Below are 23,028 nucleotides of genomic sequence, written 5' to 3' on the forward strand. Positions count from 1 at the left end.
ACAGGTAATTAATTTTTTTATTTTATTTGATGTGTATAAACATTACTGTTCATGGACATACACGTTTTCCACCTGACAGCGAGGAACTAATGCTCTGTTGAACTAATTAAAGAAGCAGAGTGGTACACAGACACAGTCCCCAGGTGCTTTCCGCTGCAATCAGACAGAAACGCCTTCAGATTCAGAAATTAAATAAAATGTAAAACGTATTCACAACATTGCAGAATCCCTGGCTGAGAACAGTGGAGGAAGAATACTTTTATACTTCCTTTAACCCTTTTTCTCCTCAATTTAGCCGCTGTGCCAATCCATTCTTCTCCACACACATCTATCTGTGTGCTGTCACTGCCGTTGTATCGTGTCAGATGTAAATTTCGTTAAGACATTATATTATGATCAGAGCGTCTTTTGAGTCGGTATTGCCTTTGCTTTGCTCCCTCCTATTAGATTTGCTTGCAGCTTGCTAGCTAGCACGCTGATTCAGTTAGCCTCCCAATCAAGTTAGTGAGCTGGCCATGGCACCTATCGGCCTCCCGGCTTCAGCTGGGTGCATTTACATGTTTTCAGTTTAGAATGGGGGAACATACAGGAAGGGCTATAAGGGAACACAGGGGATAATTTGGAATGGGGAACATATGGCGGAGGGAACATAAGGTCTAATTTGGACTGAGGGAACATAAGGCTGAGGAAACATGGCGTCAATATATAGTTAAAGACATTGTGCCATGATGTCTCCCCCTTACAACATAATCATCAACTTGGAGGAACTTTGAAAAGTGTACAGAAAGTGTTAAAATTAGGTTTTTATGTGGCCACACCCACCTGTTAATTAAGTATGCCTGAAGTTAGCCACACCCACTGTGTGGTTGTATGTTAAAAAGAAGAGGGGCTGACTTGGGGGTCTATTAGAATAATGTTAACTCCATAGACACATACAAAACAGAAAAAAAAACTATGGCACCACCTCTTTAAGGTACTAAAAGTACCTTATACTTTTGTACTGTCACTTAAAGTACATTACAATTTGCCTACCAGACATTTTGTAATTGTATTTCTGCAATCACTTTTACTTGAGTAAAACATATTTACGTACTTTAGTAAAATTATGAAGTATTTGTACTTTACTTGAGTATTTCCAATTTCTAATACTTTTACTTCTACTCCACTACATGTCGGATCCTAATACTGACAATCTACAAGCTTGTAGATCGGCTATTTTCAAACATTTTAGTACTTTGACTTTTGGTACTTTAAGTACATTTTGATGCCAATACTTTTGTACTTTTACTCAAGTGCATTTTAAAATACAGACTTTTACTTGCAACAGAGTATTTCCACGCAATATTTATACTTTTACTTAAAGGGACACTCCACCAGTTTTCAACCTATGTTCATATAATTGGTCCTCACTCAAAAATAGCTTATTTTTTTTATTTTTTTCAGAGGAGGGCCATGGGCAGGACAGAAACCCATCGTCTTGTGACATCATCGATTGCCAATCCAGCTTATAGAAACTGCAGGCTTTCTATTCCTGAAAAGTTGCAATTTTAAAGTGGAAGCCATTGTTCTCGCCATAATAAATATCTAAATATTTATTTCAAAAATATTGATTACATTTTTTTTTTGGGAAAATGATGATGTCACAAGACGATGGATTCTGAACTTCCCACAGCTCTCCTAGGAGACTTGGACTGAGTAGATTCTTTTTTAAATATTTTATCATGAACATTAGTGAGGACCTATTATATGAAGACAGGTTGAAAAGTGGTGAACTACTCCTTTAAGTACAACATTTGAGTATTTTTTCCCCCACCACTGATGGTTTGTATCTCAACATGGCTTCAGTGCAACTGCGAGTTGACTGGCACTGTCTCCTACCCTCATCTCACAGCTGGCTAATCAGATGTGTCTCCGTGTCACCGTGCACACTCCGGGGGACGGGGGATGCATCAGCACACGTTGGCCTCCTGATTTATGCACGCTACGGCGAGTGCTAAGCGTTTACTCATATCATAAGGGGTGGTCTTGGCTGGTGCATGATGCACCACTCGCATATATATGTGTATAAATGAGATATGTTTGTTTTATAATCTCATAGCCATTTGTTTATTTATTTATTTATCTTTCCCCCGTACGTGGTTTGTGTCTGCAAAAAGCTTGTGCACTGCAGAGTGTAGTGTGGTGTAGTGTGGTGTAGTGTGGTGTATGTGTGTGTGTGTGTGTGTGTGTGTGTGTGTGTGTGTGTGTGTGTGTGTGTGTGTGTGTGTGTGTGTGTGTGTGTGTGTGTGTGTGTGTGTGTGTGTGTGTGTGTGTGTGGTGTGTGTGTGCGTGCGTGCGTGCATGCATGCGTGTGTCTAACTGTCTGTGGGTGTTCACACTCCACAGTGAGAAAGTGTTATGAATATTTCATGCACGCACTGGTACTGTAGGAGGAGGGGAGTGCTGTGTGTGTGTGTGTGTGTGTGTGTGTGTGTGTGTGTGTGTGTGTGTGTGTGTGTGTGTGTGTGTGTGTGTGTGTGTGTGTGTGTGTGTGTGTGTGTGTGTGTGTGTGTGTGTGTGTGTGTGTGTGTGTGTGTGTGTTGGGGACTAGGAGAGAGAGAGAGAGAGAGAGAGAGAGACAGAGAGAGAGAGAGAGAGAGAGAGAGAGAGAGAGACAGAGAGAGAGAGAGAGAGAGAGAGAGAGAGAGAGAGAGAGAGAGAGAGAGAGAGAGATCTATGATGAATATACGATATGAGCAGCAGCCCGGAACGCACAACCTGTTATTTTTAACTTACCTCACCTATTTTTCAGGCTGCATGAAGCCTGGTACACTCGTTCCTTTCACAAACAGCACATGGGCCGTACATCTCACCGCAGAGCCATTTCACATATCTTAAAAGCGCGCAGCATTATGCAATTGCGACGTAGGAGACTCGGAGCGGACACGCCGTTATCCAGAGTGACTTAAAACCGCGAGATCTTCTAAGCAGAGTAGTCAGTGATTGACAAGGTAAACAGTCACATAATATTGAGTGCAGATCGAGAGAATGGTGTGGTGCCTCAAAGAAACTAGAACACCAGGTCAAGTGTAACTAAATGAACCTATAACCTCACGTCACCAGACTTTCCACCTCGGAGGAAACCCTCGTATTCGTTATAAACTGGCCTGTGTGATCCGGTCAAGGCGTGGCCTAAACCAGTGTTTCTCAACCACTGTGCCTGGGGACCTTTGGTGTGCCCCTGAGAAGGGTCAAGTGTGCCCCTTGAAACTGCTTGAAAGCCAGCATTGTATTTATCGTTTTAAAAATGATTTAAACTAGTGAAAACAGCCGATCTACAAGCACACAACGCCTCGCGGTGCGAGGCGTTGTGTGCTTGTAGATCTGCTGTTTTCACTAGTGTTGTGCGACAGCCTTGTATGATGAAGCAGGGCTTTACTTTGCCAAGAAACGTACACATTTGAGACTTGGAGATACAAGGTTTCTTCCCGACAGTGACGATATTTACACCCCCATATTATGTTGGTGTGCCCATGGATTCTTCTTGGGACATGAAAAGTGTGCCCATGCAGAAAAAAGGTTGAGAAACACTGGCCTAAACAACCAGAAAGAAAAAAAGAGGAAAGGGTGGCTCCGTCCGCAACTACAACATGACGTGACGTTATCTCGGTAATTATGGTAATCAATTTGTTTATTCTTGCTAGTTGCGCTACGAGCTCAATAAAAGATGAACACACCAAGTGATTATTATAGCAAAAGAAACTGAACTATTATACCATTTTAACACATTGACCGCCATTTTAACATACCTCCGTACTCCCACCTGCCATTCGTCTCCATAGACTTCCATGTAATTGGGTGTGCACGGATCATGCACACCCATGCCTAGATAATGCACCACGTGTGTCCACCTTGCTCACAGCTTTCAAACAAAAAAATCCGAATGGAAATCCGTTCAGGCATTCCTGAGATAACAGCCACTATGTTTAACAAAGATGGCTGCCAAAATGGCTGCCATGCTTGAAAGATGGGGTTGCTATGGGGGTTAAACATGAAATTTCGCGATTGCTATCATGCCTACTCCATTTTTTGGGGTCAAAATTTAAAAAAAAAAAAAAAAAATTTTGAAAAAATTTTTTTTTTTTTTTTTTTTTTTTTTTAAATTCTCGGGACTATCGGGCCTGGCGGGGAAAGACATTGGAATAATCTCGGGACTATCGGGCCTGGCAGGGAATGAGTTAAAGGTGCATGGTGGTGCGGTGGTTCTAGCTGCCTGTAGGCCAACTGATGACTACAACATGACGTTATTCCCCCTCTCGCCCCGGATCAGAAACCCCAAAATGATCCCAAGCTAAAATGAACCTAGCATGTCTAAACAGTATTCATATAACATGATATTTTAAGTTATAGGATACTGGGTGGAAATGTACCTAATATCTGTCAAAACAACACAACCTGTGTAATGTTGTCCAGGTGTTTTAGGGAAGAGACAAGAGTCTAGAAGAGTCTTGGACATGTGGAGCGGTGTCCAGGGTGTTTTAGGGGAAGGGAGAAGAGTTTAGTACGTGTGGAGCGTGGTTACATATCGGCACTCCGACACATTGCTATTCTGACCACCTAAACCTAACCTTAACCCTAACCCTAAACTCAGTAAAACTAACGCTGGTGAATTCTAACCTAGTGAAATGCTAACCTGCTGACGCTGGTGAATGCTAACCTGGTGTTCGGAATGTGGATGTGTCGGAATGGAAACCCGTCACCGTGGAGTGTTGTCCAGGGTGTTTTAGGGGAAGGATGAAGAGTCTTGGACATGAGGAGCGTTGTCCAGGCTGTTTTAGGGGAAAGTGGAAGAGTCTAGGACGTATGGAGCGTTGTCCAGGGTGTTTTAGAGGAAGGGAGAAGAGTCTTGGACATGTGGAGCGTTGTCCAGGCTGTTTTAGGGGAAGGGAGAAGAATCTAGGATGTGTGGAGCATTGTCCAGGGTGTTTTAGGGGAAGGCGCCAACACCGTTCCTGTGTTGGATCAGGCCTTGAAGGTACTGAAGGTACATTTCTTACCACCGCTGGGTGAAATACCAATTCCTGGCCTATGAAGGATGGATAGTTAGTTTGACTTTAGATAAAGAGGTTCACGCAAGGTGGCGGATGCAATATTTCAAGTTACATCCTTGCCTGGACCTTAAATAACGGGCAGACGACTCATTTACAAAAAGAAAACCCTAAGTGAATGTTAAACAGGGTCAGGTGTAAAATTCCCCCTCCCCCTGTCCTCCCTCCACTGCCGGGGGCTGCGACTGCGAGGCCATTCGTCACACCCGCGCAACGGCCTGGAAACCATGGCAGCACCCTGACTCCGTTTGACCAGAATGGAACGCAGCCTTAATTAGTATCATTGGTAACACCTGTGAAGGAAATAAACGATTTCTTTCCAATATGGCTGCTGTGCGTAGAGCCTATTGCCATCTCCCCCGAGACCCCAAAATGACACCCCACATGACTGGTTGTATATGGAAGTCTGTTTTGTACTCCTGGTGGGTTTGAGCTGTTTGCGTTTTCATCAACGTTGGTGTTTGATGGACGCCCAGCTTTGACGTGCGCGGAGAGATGATGTTGAGATGTATCATGTTTTTGTTACGCTTTTTTATTTTTATCTGCACTTAATATGTCTATCTCCTTTCCTCTGAGGCCAGGCAGATGTAACAAGTCTAATTATATCATTGCTGGTGGGCAGAAACCTTGCGGGTCGAAAACTACTTTTCAGAGAAATGGCAAAAGAAATGCAGCATTTAACTTGTGTTCCACTGAATCTAGTGTCTTATTTAGTCACAACAAGCTCATGTTAATACTTCATTGGTTCAACATTTATAAAACCCCAAAACACACAAAAAAATGTGTGTTCTAAATTGTGTGAATATTTCACACAGTTTTGAGCACGCAGATCTGCTTGTGTTGTTACTTTTTGTGGGACACTGTGTAGTATGATGGAGTTAATTTACAAAAAAGAAGAAAAAACAGTTGATATATTGACAATAAGCAAGGACAGCGCAAGGCAATAAATACATCAATACATCAAATGCATAGCAATAGTAATCTAAGAAAAAAACTTGGCGCGACCTCGTTGCGCCATCTGTCTTGGCCATGAATCCCTTTATGCCCATATATGGAGATCCCTGCTATGAGTATCTGACATCACAGAATCCCTTTTATGCACATATATGGAGATCCCTGCTCTGAGTATCTGACATCACTGTGATGTCACCTGTTTTTATGCCAGGCATGGCCTGGGTGGCTGGGAACGCTGCGCTGTGTTCATGCTGTGGTGCCTGACAGCTCTTTGGCATGCGATCAACTTTCGCTTTGACATTGGATCAACTTAGAGCAAATAAATGCACATTGAAAAATACTTCTATAGGGTGATGTCAGTACAGGTCAGCTATATCCATATATGGAGTGTTCTTGAAGATCTGTGGATGGTCTTGAAGGTAGAGTTGGAGATTCTCGAGAGCGATGGTAGAATCTGTCCTACTAGGAGAGCACGGTCTCTTTATACCCTAGTTCTGAGCTAGTCGAGTCATCCTGCAGATGTCAGAACGAATCAGCCATAGCCATATATGGAGACCCGGGTGATGTAGAGTTGATGATCTCAGTGTTGGTCAGCTCCATATATGGAGATGATCCAGTCAGCTCCACATAAGGAGATCGATGTTTTGTTCCAACTTGGAAGGTAATTGACGACAATGTGATGTCAGAACAGCTATAGACATTGAGGCGTTACGGACGGACAGGATGTGCCGGTTTTCATAGTAAACTGCGGCCTACGTTTGCAATTAAAGCACAAAAAAGGTGCAGACATATTGCGTAACTTATGCTCTGCTCACAAAGCCTGGACAACAGATACGTACACAAGGGCAGTGGTGAAAAGTACTCACTCAAGTAAAAGTATCAATACTGCAATGTAGACATACTCTGTTAGTAAAATTCAGAAATCAAAAAAGTACTTGAGTGCTGTGGAGTATAGTACAATATCTTCCTCTGAGATGTGATGAAGTAGAAATAAAAGTACTGAAAATTGGAGATACCCCAGTAAAGTAAAGGTACCTCAGAATTTCACTCAAGTGAACGTACGTGAAGTAAACGTACTTAGTTACTTTACACCACTGTACGGTGGGAAGGTATGATTCTAGCTGCAAGCAGCAGGCTTCCGACGGCGACATCAGCTCCCTCCAGCTGTACGTTTGCAGCCTGGGTTTAATTCTGGAAGATGTTATTTTTTTTCCCTCCATCTCCTCGCACAGTCAAGCCCAGGTACCCAGCTGTCGCTGCCACACGCCCACACGCTACGTTAATATACCATGAGCACCTGTGAGGACTGGAGAGCAGCGCATGCATACTGTATAGGATGAGCAAAAAGTGCTGCTCTCAGGGCGGATTCACACTGCGGTCTCGAGACCGGTCTCGAGGCTACTTGGCAGATGTTTAAACCGGTTTTGACAGTGTGAAGCGTGCGGTCTTCCTCAGAAACGGATAGCCTCGAAACCACCTCAAGAGGTAGTCTCGAGACTGCATTGTGCGACCTCGAGACCGGTGAGCCGCAGTGTGAAGCAACCGGCCTCAAAAACGGTATTGATGTTGAACGTGACCTCATATAATGTCGACGAGTCAGCCGTCGGCACAAATAAACACTGGGTAACAGTTGTCGACATGGCCATGGGATCAGCGACTTCATCTCACAGAGAGATTGCTTGCTTGTAGGACTGTCTTCTAAAATTCGTTTATATGTTTTATATCACCAGTTAGCCTACTACTGTGGTGCGCTGGACTGGTGTCATGTACTTCCAATTGGGAGAAGTAGCAATTGGCGAACAGTTATTTATTGTCTCGCACCAGCGCACTGAGGCAGGGGTGAAAGTGAGACGGGACGGCCAGAACCGGCGCTCCGTTAAAACATTCGGAACACGGGACTGTAATCTAGGCTGACCTAGGATCAGATTCAGGTCCGTTATTAGCCGCGAGGCAGCGACATGAAGTATGGCTGTAACTGTGAGATGATGGTTATGCTGCTCTGGGATCAGATTTACAGCGGGAGGGGGGGGGGGGGCTTGGTGCGTGCGTGCATGCATGTGTGTGCGCTGTCGCCCGTCGGGAAAGAAAAGCAGAAAGAGAAAGCACTAGCCTACAAGTTAAACCATGAACTGTTAAACCATGAAAACAAACCGAAAATGACTTACCGCTGTTGATAGAAAATAGCCTAAAAGTATTCCTGTATCCCTGACTTTTGTTTCGATGTTATAGATTCCTTGGCACTGCTTGTGCACTGCTGTGCCTGCTTGACGTGCCATTAATGTGAATATTAAGCCACAAGCGTTTCAGCCATGTTGATTATTAAATAATTAAAATAATAACGTGCGCTGCGCTGCATGTCTCGCTCATCATTCTGCACGTTTATGCGCCTGGAAAATAGCAGATCTACAAGCTCACAACGCGTCGCGGATGCAAGGTCAGTGTGAGCTTGTAGATCAGCGACACAGGTCAATTGATATGCAAATAGGCTTGTTTGTCTTGTCGAGGTGTGGGGGGTGCGAGACCCAAGACCACTGCAACAATGTTCCACACTGCGCTGTTGCGCGTCATTGAATTGTTACACCAACTTTCGTGCCTGAATTTATTGGCAACCACCATCAGCAATGTCGCATAGTTGATGACACTATGTGCATACCGCCACCTATAGGACCGGGCTGTATAGTGCTAGTGATCTCCAGGGAGGCCAGAAGGTCTGCCAATGTGAATGCTGGCCAGCGTGAACCAGCAACCGGTTTCAGAATCAGTTCTAATCAAACGGATTGCAGTGTGAATCCGCCCTCAAATGTCCGCATGCAGGTGTGTGCAGGCCTGGTGCAAACGGCCAAGCAAATGAAAACGGATGTAGAACAACAAACGGAATCGACGTTACTTCCCAGGCGGTCAATTTTTACGGCACATTTTGATCTAGTTTTAGTCATGTCTTTTGAACACAATTTATAATTTTAGTCATATTTTAGTCATCTGTGTTGTCTAGGTTTAGTCGACTAAATGTCATTTAGTTGACTAAAGATTTTTGTATTTATCTGCAGTTGATTTTGATGACACAAATGTATTTTGGCAGGCCTAATGGCGTCGTAATGGGTGATTTTACACTTTTTGCGTCATAACCGGGCTATGTTCGCTACAGAAACAGGAGATAGGCTCCTGCCATATGGGCCACTTGGCGCAGGAATCGTTGCCTCCCAAGGCTACTTATACTTACTTCCGTCATTTATAATTTTCAAGAAATGGAAGAAGGATATAGGCATAGAGACTGCAAGGCGATAAAGGCGAAAGGTATTGAAACAGGTTGGAAGAATGAACAAGAAGATATGCATACGTATATGTATAGCATAAATAGCAGCAGATATATACAGTACATGAGGTTAAAGGCAAACGACGAGTTCGCACACTGTAGCTCCCTTCTTTATTCTGTGACATCCACCTAAAACATGTGACATTTCCAGCACACTGCTTTTTCTTCAGAGTGAGCCTGACTACTCACGAAAGGATGACTTCAAAGCAAACGCAAACGCTGGCTCTCCTCCTTTCCTCGTGTAAAGTAAAGTAACATCGTACTGAAGCGCATGTACTTCCTGCGGTTCCACGGTTCATCTGCTCATTATCACTCCCTTCTCTTCTCTCGGTAAATAATGTAAAGCGACAGCTGAGGCGTTGGTCTTGTAATCGTCAAACGGTTGTTTCCCTGTTGTGTGGCGTCGAGTTGATGGGCCGTGGAGCTGTCTGAACGCTTCCCTGGACTGTAGGTACAATGCCGCACGCGCACCGCGCACAGCACACCTCCCGCTGGCAGTGAAGTGGGTCACAGTGAGCGCTGTAGATTAAATGAGTCTTAAGCACACGATTGAATCAGCAGTGCCGGGCTAGGTGGTAGCTGGGCTGCTGTGCGGTGACGGAAGAGGTACACAGATAGTTTTTTCTTTACCAGAGTAGGATACTTGAGTAAATGTAATTTTCCCCGCTGCTGCTGTGTTGTACACATGCAGTGTGTCGCTGACACATAAAAGCTGCCTCTGAATCGTTTCATCCTTTTATCCCCCGACAGACATAAGCCCGACAGCATCATGCCGCCGCGTCGCGTGGCAAAAAATAGCCGACCTAACCAGCTCACAGCGTGCCGCGCCGCGGGCTTTTAGGTCGGCTATTTTCAACGCGCGGCACCGCCACGCGACTGGAGCACAAATTAGCTTAGCGCGACAGGATCGCGCCGCCTGTCAGATTGCCTCCCTATACCTGCCCCGCTCGCCCCTTTGCTGAAAACGAATTACTTGGACGCGGGGGCATGTCGCTTGCCGTCCTGAAAAGCCATTTAAACGGCCACGCTGGACCTAATGAGCAGACCGGGGGATTGTGCCTTTGTCTGCTGAAGTGTTGACACTTAACATGATGGCAGCAAGCAGCATGTTAATTAACCTTCGTATCCACTGTGGTTTTACGAATAACAGTTTTCTTCTTTGGTCACTGTCTGTAAACCTGAAAAACCTCCCATGGCCAGAATGGTCCTACTTTTCAGGAAATGGGTAAAGGAACCATGTGTTACAATTTGATCCAATGTAGCCGATCTTCAAGCTCACAATGTGCCCCATTGCGACGCGTTAGTGCTTGTAGATCAGCTATTTTCGCTGCTTTTGTGCGACACCGTTCGTTTACGAAGCATGGAGATGCAAGGTTTCTGCCCGACAGCAACATTTTTGTGTTTTGATGCTATTTTCTTGGCTGCGAAGCATCCAGAGGTCACTGCAATGACATGCGAAGCAAAGGGAGGGGGGGGGGGGGGGGGGGGGGGTATGCACTTTATTATGGACTTGATAAAGGCAGGACTGGGGGGATGGAAGGGGGGGGGGGGCGAGTGATGGAGAGAGAGAGAGAGAGAATGCACAGACAAATTAAGGAGCCAACTGGGACCCAGACCGGTTCTTCAGAGAGATGCCATAGATGGAAAGAGAACCTTTCAGACCACGGTTCTTTAAAGCAGTTGTTCTCAACCTGGGGTGTCCCCAAATTATTTAAAAAAGTGACAATTTATGGACTTTCATTTATCAATATTAGAGACAGAAATTGTGAAAATAGCAGATCTACATGCTCACAACGCCTCGCAAACGCATAGTGAGCATGTAGATCGGTTATGTTCACAATCGAACCGTGTTATACAAAATGTAATGCATTTTGTTTTGGCCGGATCTATAAAGAACCCATAAACACCGGTGTCTCACAGGGCTCTATACTTGGTCCACCCCCCCTTTCACTTGTAACTTCTTCCAACCTCTGAATCTCCCCCTTCAAGCCTGCCTTTTGCTGGGCTGGCAGAAACCCGACCGACTCGCCAAAAAAAAAAAAAAAAAAACACATACACTGCACTGGCTCTGTGCGTCTGGAGACTAATCAAAGCTTCACCATGCCAAGCGTACACTACTACCCCCCCCTCCCCCCTCCCCCCCAACGCCTAACCCTAACCTGAATTGTTCTCTAAAATCTCAACAGACAAACCCCCAAAAATATCATATAAAACAACCGTCTCTCTTTTTGGTGAGGACCAGGAAAATGGTCCTTGTTTTATTTCTCAAATAATTTGACTAAACTTCTGGGAAACATCTGTCCCTCGCAAGTACAGTACACACACACACACACACACACACACACACACACACACACACACACACACACACACACACACACACACAGGCACATGCAAAGGCACATCGGCAACCGAGTAGAGCCGCGGCGTCGCTTTTGCTTTGAAGTAATCCATTGGTGAATAAGCGCGCACACATGATGCTACGGCTGTGCATTGTGCTAGGAGTGTACTGCTGCGCGGCAGGCACCCAACATCAAAGCAGAGCGCCTCTTTTAAATTAAAGTCTACCGCACACTTACACAACACACAGTTGGCAGTTCCTCCTTGGGTTCTACGCGTATTAGCTTTTTTTTCCCTTTTTTTTTTTACACCTCGCGAGCGGGTTAGCCAGAGTTTATCCCGCTCCCCTGATGTTTTTAGAACGCCGAGAGACAGCGCTGTTGAATCAACCATACGTAAGTGCATTTACTCGAGTACTGCACTTAACGTACAATGTTGAGGTACTTTAACACGTGGATATGACAACGTTCTTCAGTAGGCTACTTTTAAGGCCTACTTCTAATCCACTATACGTCTCAGAGGCAAATACCGCACTTTTGTAATCCATTATCCTGGGGCGGAACATTTGTCAATAAATAGCAGATCTACAAGTTCACAACGTGCCGCGTTGCGACACGTTGTGATCTTGTTGATCGGCTATTTTTTGGCAAAGAGATTTGTTAGAGACTAAAAAAAAACTATCAAGTACGAGCTTGTAGATTGGCAATTTTTTGGGCAAAGAGATTTGTTAGAGAGTGAAAAAACTGTATCAAGTACCTTTTACCAATTATAGAGGGTTTAAGTGGTACCGGATATGCAGCTCGGCAAATAAAAGGTGAATTGATCCAGGCTTGCATGACGGAGGACGATATCACGATAAATTAAATCTCCACAATATGATTATCGTGAGTGTTTTTATCACGATAAACAATAATATTGTGTATCGTCCCATCCCTAGTTAGTCATAAGCTTGCGTTCTATTATTCATCGTTTCAGTATTTATAAAAAAAAACACCCGCATACCCTTTCACTTAAGAAACTCATTCAAAAAGAGCAGGCGCTGCTACTTTTGCTACTTTCTATGTGACACTATAGCATGACGAAGTAGGGCATTATAGTTACAGAAAAGAACAAATTGGAGTTGCAAGGTTTCTGCCCAAATATAAATATATATGTGTATGTGTATATAGTTCAAGCAGTGGGCGTGAGTGAAAACTGCTTTTTAAATAGACTTGTAGTTTGTTTGTGCTTTGTCAGAACAGACCGGGCCAATTAATGTGATGTATATGCTCTCTGCACGCTGCGAAAGTCAGCAGATGCAATTTGCATATTTGCTTCTCTTTCATTCCGTCCATTTCTCTCTCTCCCTCTCTCTCTCTCTCTCTCTCTCTCTCTCTCTCTCTCTCTCTCTCTCTCTCTCTGTGTGTGTCTCTCTCTATCCCTCCTTCGTGTTTTTCACAGCGTACTTACGAGTGAATCAGTCAGATATTACGGCCGGTATACTTTTAAAGGTGTAACGAATTTGCATATAATTTATGTGCATATTATTCACTCACTACCTTTATGTTTCATACTGTAGCTTTCCTTATTTTTTCTACACCAAAGCTCTTTGCCGAAAATAGCCGATCTACAAGCTCACAACTCCTCGCAGCGCTGTTGAAGACCCCTGCTTTAACTATAAAAACAAAAACAAAAAAATAGAAGACATACAAGCTCACAGTGCGGCACTGAGAGCTTGTAGATCTGCTATTCGTGAACATCGTGAACATGTGTGCAAGTCTTTGAATATTTTTCACCCGGCGATTTGATAAATGTCTTCTAAATCCTTCTTCTAAATCAGTGGTTCTCAAAGCTTTTCGTGTCAAGGACCCCCAAAATTACACGTATTTGGCCGCGGACCCCCATCTCAAAATATGTTATTCCAGGGACCACCCAGAAGCAAATATTTGCATGCATTTCAATGGGAATGGCGTGGATTTATGGTGTTGCCAGCTTTCAGCGTGTCGTGCAGACCTTGCGTTTACGCTTGAAGCAGATCAATTCTCCAAGTAGATGTTGCTTTCCCCCCTCTGTCCAATGGGGAGAGTCAAAGGCAGAACGTCCCAGGACTCAGGAAGTGACAACTGGTTGTCACTTCTTGTGATTTTTGTAAGTCGTCTTGACTCAGTAAAAAGTTGAGTTGAAGTCGACTTTATCGTTTGATGACGCCATCACCATTGACAGGGGAGGGGTGGGGGTGAACAGGGAACAAAACCCGAAAATTACTGGACTTCCTAGAATAGCCTGAATCGATCCTTTCTCCCTTAATAAGTCTTTTGTTTCCACTGCAACGATCATCATTGAATAATAATAATCCTAATTCATATATAATGTTAGATCCAAAAGGATAAAGTTGGTGGCTACTGTTATGACGTCTGTCCTGCCTGTCAATGTGACAGAGTGGAGACATTTTATTTATTTATTTCAACTTTCGATTTGTGTAATGAAGTCAACTGAGTTGACTTGTCGACTTTTTGGTTAATGTCGTATTGTGTAGCTACGGGTGGGGTGTCATATATTATGATGACCATTACTGACACATCTGCATAACCACTAGAGGGCGGTGCAAGCAAAGGCGTTGAATTAACACACACAGGGAGGGTCCTGAGAGTGACGCCATTGGCTATTTTTGAGCGGCGCTAATCGCTCCTACGTCGGCTTTGTGTGTAGGTCCCTATGTCTGTATGAGTGTCCGTATGAGCACGAGACTGACATCGCACGAGACTGATGTCATAGAAGTTGCACAGAGACCGACATCAGATCACCACAGCTGATGTCAAAGACAGAACAGCCCATACAAGGAGATATGCACGTGTGTCGTGTTTGATACCATGCGAAGTGAGCACCACTCACTTCACACTGGTGCAATTGTTTTTAGAATCCCCTGGCTGCACACAAAAAGAGTTCACAGTATCACAGCCAGCAGCCATACTTCGGTCTGACCGTGCCCTTAAAGTGCTACAACTGTGGTATTGCTTGCTACTTTTCCTTGAGCCCAGTATTTCTTCCCCCACTGTCTACTTCACATTCAAATGACTTGTCGCTGTTCAGCATCGTTGATTCACATGCGTTATTCATTTGACATAATAATTAGCATAATTAACACGGTGGAGATAACCCAGACAAAAACCCCACTGACTTCGTCGTCTGTCTGTGTTTAATTGTAACGGCATTGCATTCTCCTCCGGGTGCACAGGGTGAGTCAGCTAGCTGGCTTTAGCATTATGGTGCCTGTCATTGTCTCGCCCTGGTTGCCGGGTAGAAAACTCTTATCTCCAGTTATTATTATTGCCCTACTTGATCAAACAACAGCGTCACACAAAAAGCATCAAAAGTAGCAGATTTACAAAGCTTGTACATTTGCCACTTTGGCTGTTTTGGAATTTAAAACCTGGAAAGTAACAGTTTTGGACATATGAGGTTTCCATATGAGATTTCCGAAAATAGCTGATATCCAAGCTCGCAAATATGTGTCACGAAAGTGATACATTGTGGGCTTGTAGATCAGCTATCTCCGCTATAGTTTCAAAATAATGTGAACGTGAAAGTGGTTCAGTGTGTCTGTGATTTGTATAAATAAATATTGAACCAATGATCACCCTGGCCACAATAGGCGATGTAAATGGCATGAATCTGCAGACACCGGAAGTGCTGGTTAACGGAAGTTACGTCATGCATTGCAGTCTTCCGGAAGTAGCACCGTTTCATGCAGTTTCAGCCTATGGTCGTAACCAGGCTTTTCTCTTCGCAGATGAGTAAGCCTGGCTACGCGAGGTTAATGAATGATAGTATATGAACAACAGCTTGTTACTAAACAAGAACTACATTGGAGCCATTGGAACATATAAAAGTAACATCTTTTTTACATCCCAAGGTCTCCGCCAAAGGTGATTCTTCCTCTTGCCGCTCTAAATAATGAAACATAATTGAAGTCTTAGAAGTCAATAAGAGAGTGTGTGTGTGTGTGTGTGTGTGTGTGTGTGTGTGTGTGTGTGTGTGTGTGTGTGTGTGTGTGTGTGTGTGTGTGTGTGTGTGTGTGTGTGTGTGTGTGTGTGTGCGCGCGCGTTTGTGTTTTCTGCATGGCCAGGCCCTCTGTGGGTCGTTCGCTACAAATGAGAACGTAGGCTATTAAAAATGTACCACCAGTGGTGCAAGACATACACAGATTTAACATTTGTATTAAAGTAAAAGTAGCAATACCACATTGACAGCTTGTCGATGACACAGCACATCCACAAGATAAAAGCATGTCTCTTTGCACTGTGTTTTAACCCATTTAGGCTTAGGATTATTGAATGCTTTAACTGTTAGATCTGCTATTTTTGAAAAAGTCGTTAAAATGTGTACAAATCTTTGAATATAATGGGGGGGGGGGGGGGGGGGGGGTCCCTGGAACTAAATATTTTGAGATGGGGGTCCGTGGCCAAATACATATCATTTTGGGCGTCCTTCACATGAAAAGGTTTGAGAACCACTGACATAGTAGTCTCTCAAGAACAGACCAACTGAGCTCCAGTTAAGTGAAAAGGACCTTTTCTTTGACGATGGCTGGCCAGATTGCAGACATAGAAACATGGGTTTTTTAAAAAATCTTAGAAGGATTCAAAAGACACTTATAGAATCGGGTCAAAATTCAAATGTTCACAATTTAAAAAAAATAGCAGATCTACAAGCTTGCAGCGCGGCACTGTGAGCTTGTATATCTGCTATTTTTCAGTAGTTAAAGCATAAAATAATCATACACAATAATGTGTACCTGTTCTAAATGGGTTTAAGCAACGATATGAAGTGCAGTACTTGAGAGTAAAATGTACTTAGTTCACTTTTCCACCACTGCAGAATGAGACATGTAGGTATTAAAAATTAACCCAAATGGATCGGTCCGTCCGGCCGGCTGTCAAGAATCCGCTGCCGCCTGCATGTTTGCGGCGCGCTGAGGCCAGCTTAAGGGGCGTACAGTACAGTAGCCCGTACAGTAAGGCTCCTCGTTCGATATTCGGTGAATAATTGAAAGTGACTTCTTGTGCACCCGACTTTACAATGTCTTTATAAATCCTCTGAGGACGTTAAACAGAAAGAGAGAGAGGAGGGCAATATGCTGACGACCTTGTAAAATTGAGTGTGACACTTTTCTTCTGTGGCAGATGAAGTTTTATAATTCTGCTCTCTCCCCCTCTCCCTCTCTCTCTCCCTTTCACCGCCTACCTACCTACCTACCCACCCACCCACCCACCTACCTACCTACCTACCTACCTACCTACCTACCTACCTACCTACCTACCTACCAATCAGGTGGACATGCTCGTACCCACCAAGATCACGGGCCTCATCACCCAGGGGGCGAAGGACTTTGGCCACGTCCAGTTCGTGGGCTCGTACAAAGTGGCGTACAGCAACGACGGAGAGCGGTGGGTCGTATATCAAGACGAGAAACAGGGGAAAGACAAGGTGAGTGCCTCTCCATAACGTTCGTAATACATGACTTGTCAGCCAGAGATGGACGGGAACAGGTTGGGTGGCTTTTTGTCAACGTGGCAGGGGAAGGAGGAATTACCTTTCGTTGTGTGACAACGCTGACAGTGTCTAAAGTGAAAGGCTGTTAATGTTGAGGAATACTGACGTATTCATGCCATATAGGGGTGATTCCTCAAATTCCAAACATATATCAGCTTCTTTGATTTCAGGTTTAACGACATTCAAATGACCATTATCTTTATCAAGGTTTCAGATTGCAATGACATAATTTGAAAGTGTACGTTCCGTACTCAAAAGAAGAAAAATGGCAAGATGCCTACATGACACTCAAAGCTGGGTCCAGTCCCATAATAGAGAATTCTGCATTGAACGTTATATTTACCTAATTGGACTGAATGTACAGAGTAATTGTCTTTGGGATGTACAATATTGAAATTATGGCTGATATCTGATTACCGACAAACTGCATGGTCAAATTGACCGATACCAATACCGATAGCCTATTGCAATTTTCATTGTTTTCCTTATGCATGTTATACAGTAGCTGCTGTGATTATGGGTGCAGATCCAGATTTCTAGTAAACAGTGCATTCTTACTACCTGGTTTATTAGTCCTGCAGTTGTAAATAATAAATACCTTATAGATGTAGTATTTTTATGTAAAATTCTTCCATCTCGTTGACCCTTTTGAAAGCTTCCCCAGAAAACATGAATTTGCAACCTTCAGTTAATCACTCAGAGTTCCACGGGGGATGCTCTGATATTCTCTTCCTCCCTCGGTGGCGAGACAGAGACGCTTTTCTTGTCTCCCCTCACTTGAAAGATAAAGAGCTTGTTTGAGCCCTCCACCTCAAAAATACTTTCCAACCACTGCAGTTATTTCCACACCATCAAGTGGGAGGTTAGGATCAAGAGGGTAACTCCCGGGGTTACGTTTTGTTATGATTTAAGAGGCCAACCAGAGATTGGTATGTGAAGCAGATAAGTGTTATATCGTTGTTGTCGGGTGGAAACCTTGTATGTCCAAACCCGTTCGTTTTGTATCTATCATTTTAGAAATTATAGTTAAAATATCAGATCTACAAGCGCGCGAGGCATTGTGTGACAGTCTTGTGTGATGAAGCAGGGCTTTACTTTATGGAAAAACTGTCGTTTCTGAACGACAGTGACGGATTGGTATGTGAAACAGATAAGTGTATATTGTATATCTCTGTCATGTTATTGTCCAAAATGTACTTTAAAAATAAAAAAAAATTTGATGCGTTTGTGCGATGCTGTATGATCAAGTAGGGAGTTAATTCAGGACACGTTAAAATATGTGTCCCAGCACCCCCAGCAGCTAGTCATCTCGGGGACTGTCATTATTCCCTGTAGCCAAAATGATTTTTTTTTTTTTTTTTTTGCTCTTTTTTTTTTAATGCCACAACAGCATCTCATAATATCTAGGCTACATTTCACTTAAACGCCAGAGCTTAACTCTGCATGTAAATAAGACTTTTTTTAATTAATGTGAGAGATCGGTACATAATTCTGTTAGTCCTCCCAGTTTATATTAGCTAAAATGCTAACTAGCCAGCCTTTGTTAGCCGTTTGTAGCCAAATGCGGTAATATCGGGACTCCATTACTTAGCGAAGCAACCCACAGTATTTATCCCATTAATTTAATGCCACGTGTGTTCCAAATGAACAATTATTAACCACGTAATGTATGATTTTGTGTATTATTATTTATTATTCTTCCGCCGTTCTTCCGCTGTTTCTTCTTCTACGCTGGTGAAATGATCCGTTCCTGCCTGGAGGCGTCTGTGACGTATGCGTTTGTCTTCTGTGAAGCTCCGGTGCGGAAGCTTCCTTTGTCACTGAGTTAGCTTAGCATTGAATAGATCAGTGTCGTCCTAAACTATCTAATTCTAACGTTCAGGGTGTTTGTTTTTTTGGACAATAAATTGACAGCCAAGAAAACATGGATGGAATGCAATCGTTCACTCGCCGTCGGAAAGTTGACTTTAGAGTAGACTATTCTGGTTGACTGGCTATGAGTGGCTAACGGCTAACGCTAGCTAGCGTTAGCTAGCGCTAGCTGCAGCGCTAGCTGCAGGCTATAAACAAATAAAACGTGACCCAACTCTATTGTTGCTCTCTTCTACAAGCTCACAACGCGAGGCGGTTAAGCCTGTAGATTGTGTTTTATTATCAGGTCAAATAATCCTTCTGACTGAAGTTACACAAGCACTGATTATGCTACATTTAGCACAGTTAGCCCTGTTGCACACGTAATAAGTTCACTTCAACCTCGTGTTGAGCAGTTAATCCTATTTGCTACGTACGTCTACAAAAACCTTCATATTTCAAAGATAACGTGCTTACTGAAGTCTCACAGATGTCACAGTATGGTACGCTCAAGCAGAATTACCCGTATCTTTCGTATTGTTTAATAAACTGCATTTTAATCCGATCAGATGCCATTTTCTGTTGTTTTTCAGCCATGCGACCCCATCGGTTGCGAGGTGTACTGCACTTAGATACATTAATACCTTTTTAAGGAAACGACGACCGATCGGATTAAAATGCTCCTCATTAAATAATACGATCATTACGGGACATTCTGCTGGAGCGTACCCTATGGTGACATCTGTGAGCCTTCACTAAGTAATTTATCTTTGTAATCTGACCGTTTGTGTAGACGTATGTAGCAAATTGGTTAAACTGCTTCACGGTTGGCGCACTGTAGCGTCTTTACATTTAGCCCAATAATGCTTGAGATGCTGTTGTGGCATTATCTTTTTAGAGAGCAATAACTAAAGTTTAAAACATACATAAACCACTTTAGCCCTATGTTATACCAAGGCTATTTGAAAATAGACGATCTACAAGCTCACAACGCATTGCGGTGCGACGCGTTGTGAGCTTGTAGATCTGCTATTTTCAAACATTTTGTACTTTTACTTTTGGTACTTTAAGTACATTTGGATACCAATACTTTTGTACTTTTACTCAAGTACGTTTTTTATTCTGGACTTTTACTTGTAACAGAGTGATTCTACATTGCAGAATTGATACTTTACTTTATTATAAAATGTTGGTACTTTTTCCACCACTGTGTAAACGTTTGTGTTCTCATGCCAATAAAGCTTCTTTGAATTGAAGATTGAATTGAAGATTGCTCCCCATGTGGCGGAGTCAGGTCATTGCAGGTTAGAAATTTATTTAAAACTTGAATATCTCAAAAGTACTATTTCAGCATGGCATCATTCTATAAGCCATATCTTCAAAACTGTTGGGTCAATCTCCACAACCAATATATCATTTTGTAGCTATGATCCCCAGCTTTCAAATGAAATGAAAAAATGAAAATGAAAAAAATTGCAATGACTGGCTCCTGGGGAGATTGGGACACATATGGAGATACAGTAAGAGGTTTCTGTCCGACAACAACGATATATGACAGCTGCTTGTTATGCATATATCATACTCCAATAACTGCATTCCAATTGCAGTTAAATTGCGAGTTTAGGCAGCCGGTCCCTTAAAAAAAAAAGAAAAGAAAAAGAAAATCATTTTTTTCCATCTTGCCGTTCAAATTCCTCGCTTGAGGAGTTCATAATTTTAACACCCAAGATGATCTTTTGGATATGGGCCACTGCCTCGCAGAGAAGCATGCTCGCTCCAGCAGCAACTGGAAAGCAAGCGAGTACATTTACTCAAGTACTAACTGTACTCTACCGAAGTACAGATCTGTTGGATATGGGCCACTGCTTACCAAGTAGCACAGTGGCTCTCAATCTGTGGGCCGGGACCCCCAGGGGTGGTCCACATATAATTTGTATTTATTAGCATCATCATCATCATCATCATCATCATCATCATCATCATTCATTCATTCATTCATTTATTTGGATGACAGTAAAGTGACAATGTAAGGACTTTGGCTTAGCTGAGACGAACAGTATATGTCCATTTTAGATTTTTGTTTTGAATATATATATTTTTGGATTTACCAAACTGTAAACCACAAACTAGTCATTTTTAATCTGTTAAATTGTTAATGCAATCCCCCCTCATTTTGTTTAATTGTCTGTTTTAATGTTATCTGCTCCCTTTGTCTGCTGAATATTGCTTATAGGGATTTAGACTGTTGTTCCACGTACTGCTGGAGATATACTGTTTTTCCACTTTCCATAAGTATTATGTCTTATAATTCCTAATATATATGAGTTAAGTAAATCAAAAAATGTCTTTATCCAAAATGTTAAAATACGGACTTAGACTGTTATTCGTCTCAGGTACTCAATTATTGCCTCAACTGCTACGATTTGAAGAAATCACCAGTTAAAATATGATTATTTTGGGGGGTCGCGGACTGAAAAGTTTGGTAACCCTTGGTATAGGGAAATTGAATTGCGTGTTGGTGTGGTGGAGTCTGAAGAGGTGAGTGCTAGGAAGGTGAGGTGAGTGCTAGGAAGGTGAGGTGGAGTGAAGAGGTGAGTGCTAGGAAGGTGAGGTGAGTGCTAGGAAGGTGAGGTGGAGTGAAGAGGTGAGTGCTAGGAAGGTGAGGTTGAGTCTGAAGAGGTGAGTGCTAGGAAGGTGAGGTAAGTGCTAGGAGGTGAGGTGGAGTGAAGAGGTGAGTGCTAGGGGGTGAGGTGGAGTCTGAAGAGGTGAGTGCTAGGGGGTGAGGTGGAGTCTGAAGAGGTGAGTGCTAGGAAGGTGAGGTTGAGTCTGAAGAGGTGAGTGCTAGGAAGGTGAGGTGAGTGCTAGGAAGGTGAGGTTGAGTCTGAAGAGGTGAGTGCTAGGAAGGTGAGGTGGATTGAAGAGGTGAGTGCTATGGGGTGAGGTGGAGTCTGAAGAGGTGAGTGCTAGGAGGTGAGGTGGAGTCTGAAGAGGTGAGTGCTAGGAAGGTGAGGTTGAGTCTGAAGAGGTGAGTGCTATGGGGTGAGGTGGAGTCTGACTACTTTGTTGCAGAAATGATTCTACATTCAAAACTACGCCTCTTGGGAAATCCCACTGTAAACCATGGCCTCTGGTGGCGTATTGCTTTAATAAATGCAGTCCATTGAAGCGGTTGCATTGCGGTATTGCTGCATATTTCTGAGCAAAACCAAAGGACTCTCAGGGTCAGATCTACTTGTGGCACATTTCAATTTGTGGCTGTGTGGTGCATACAATTAACATCCCATTAACTAAGGCAGCTGCTAATTATGCGATCAACGAATACGGCTGCATTCTGGTGGCATTTTGCATGTGAAGCAGAGCGTTCTGTACGACTATTACTACATAACTGCCTGATCACAATTAGTTGAGCCAATCACAATTATTTCTGCATAACCGTTTAAATAAACAAATCTGTCTTGTTCATAAATGATAAAAGAAGTTTCAAGTATAGTGAAAATAGCAGATTGATTTTGACTGATTGAATACTTATTAACACGTTAACAGTACAGGTAGTACAGTCCAAGGGTCATGGTAAAAAGATGACACATTCCATTCCTCACGTGTCACATTGCTTGAGATAACAAGATTGATTGATTGATTGCTTGATTGATTGATTGATTGATTGATTGATTGGATCAGTTTGCTATAAAAGAAAGCATCAATGGTAGCAGTAAAGGTACATACAAACAGAGGGTGGGGGGCCATTTCTTTTGGCAAGCTAGAAGACTTGTCTAGGTCCAGTTTTATGGCGGGTTTGAAGGTTTTGATGGCTGATGGGAGGGCATTCCACATTGTGCAGCAGAATGAATTCATCCCCATATTTGTGTTGAATCTGGGAGGAATGAGATCAGTGGAGCTGTCTGGAAATGTCTGGGGTGAGGTGGAGTCTGAAGAGGTGAGTGCTAGGGGGGC

The 23,028-nt window shown here is 43.2% G+C and overlaps 1 protein-coding gene across 1 annotated transcript in view; it reads left to right on the top strand.

The window, feature by feature from the left end:
* edil3a (EGF-like repeats and discoidin I-like domains 3a) overlaps positions 1 to 23,028 on the top strand; it is a gene marked incomplete at both ends in the record, with an annotated part of 142,800 nt that overhangs the window by 106,841 nt on the left and 12,931 nt on the right. Inside the window, one exon of the mRNA XM_080738791.1 lies at positions 17,005 to 17,160. Coding sequence (XP_080594917.1) covers positions 17,005 to 17,160 — 156 coding nt within the window. The remainder of the gene's footprint in view (positions 1 to 17,004; positions 17,161 to 23,028) is intronic.

Source organism: Nannobrachium achirus (assembly GCF_963921795.1).
Source record: "Nannobrachium achirus genome assembly, chromosome: 12".
Taxonomy (NCBI): domain Eukaryota; kingdom Metazoa; phylum Chordata; class Actinopteri; order Myctophiformes; family Myctophidae; genus Nannobrachium; species Nannobrachium achirus.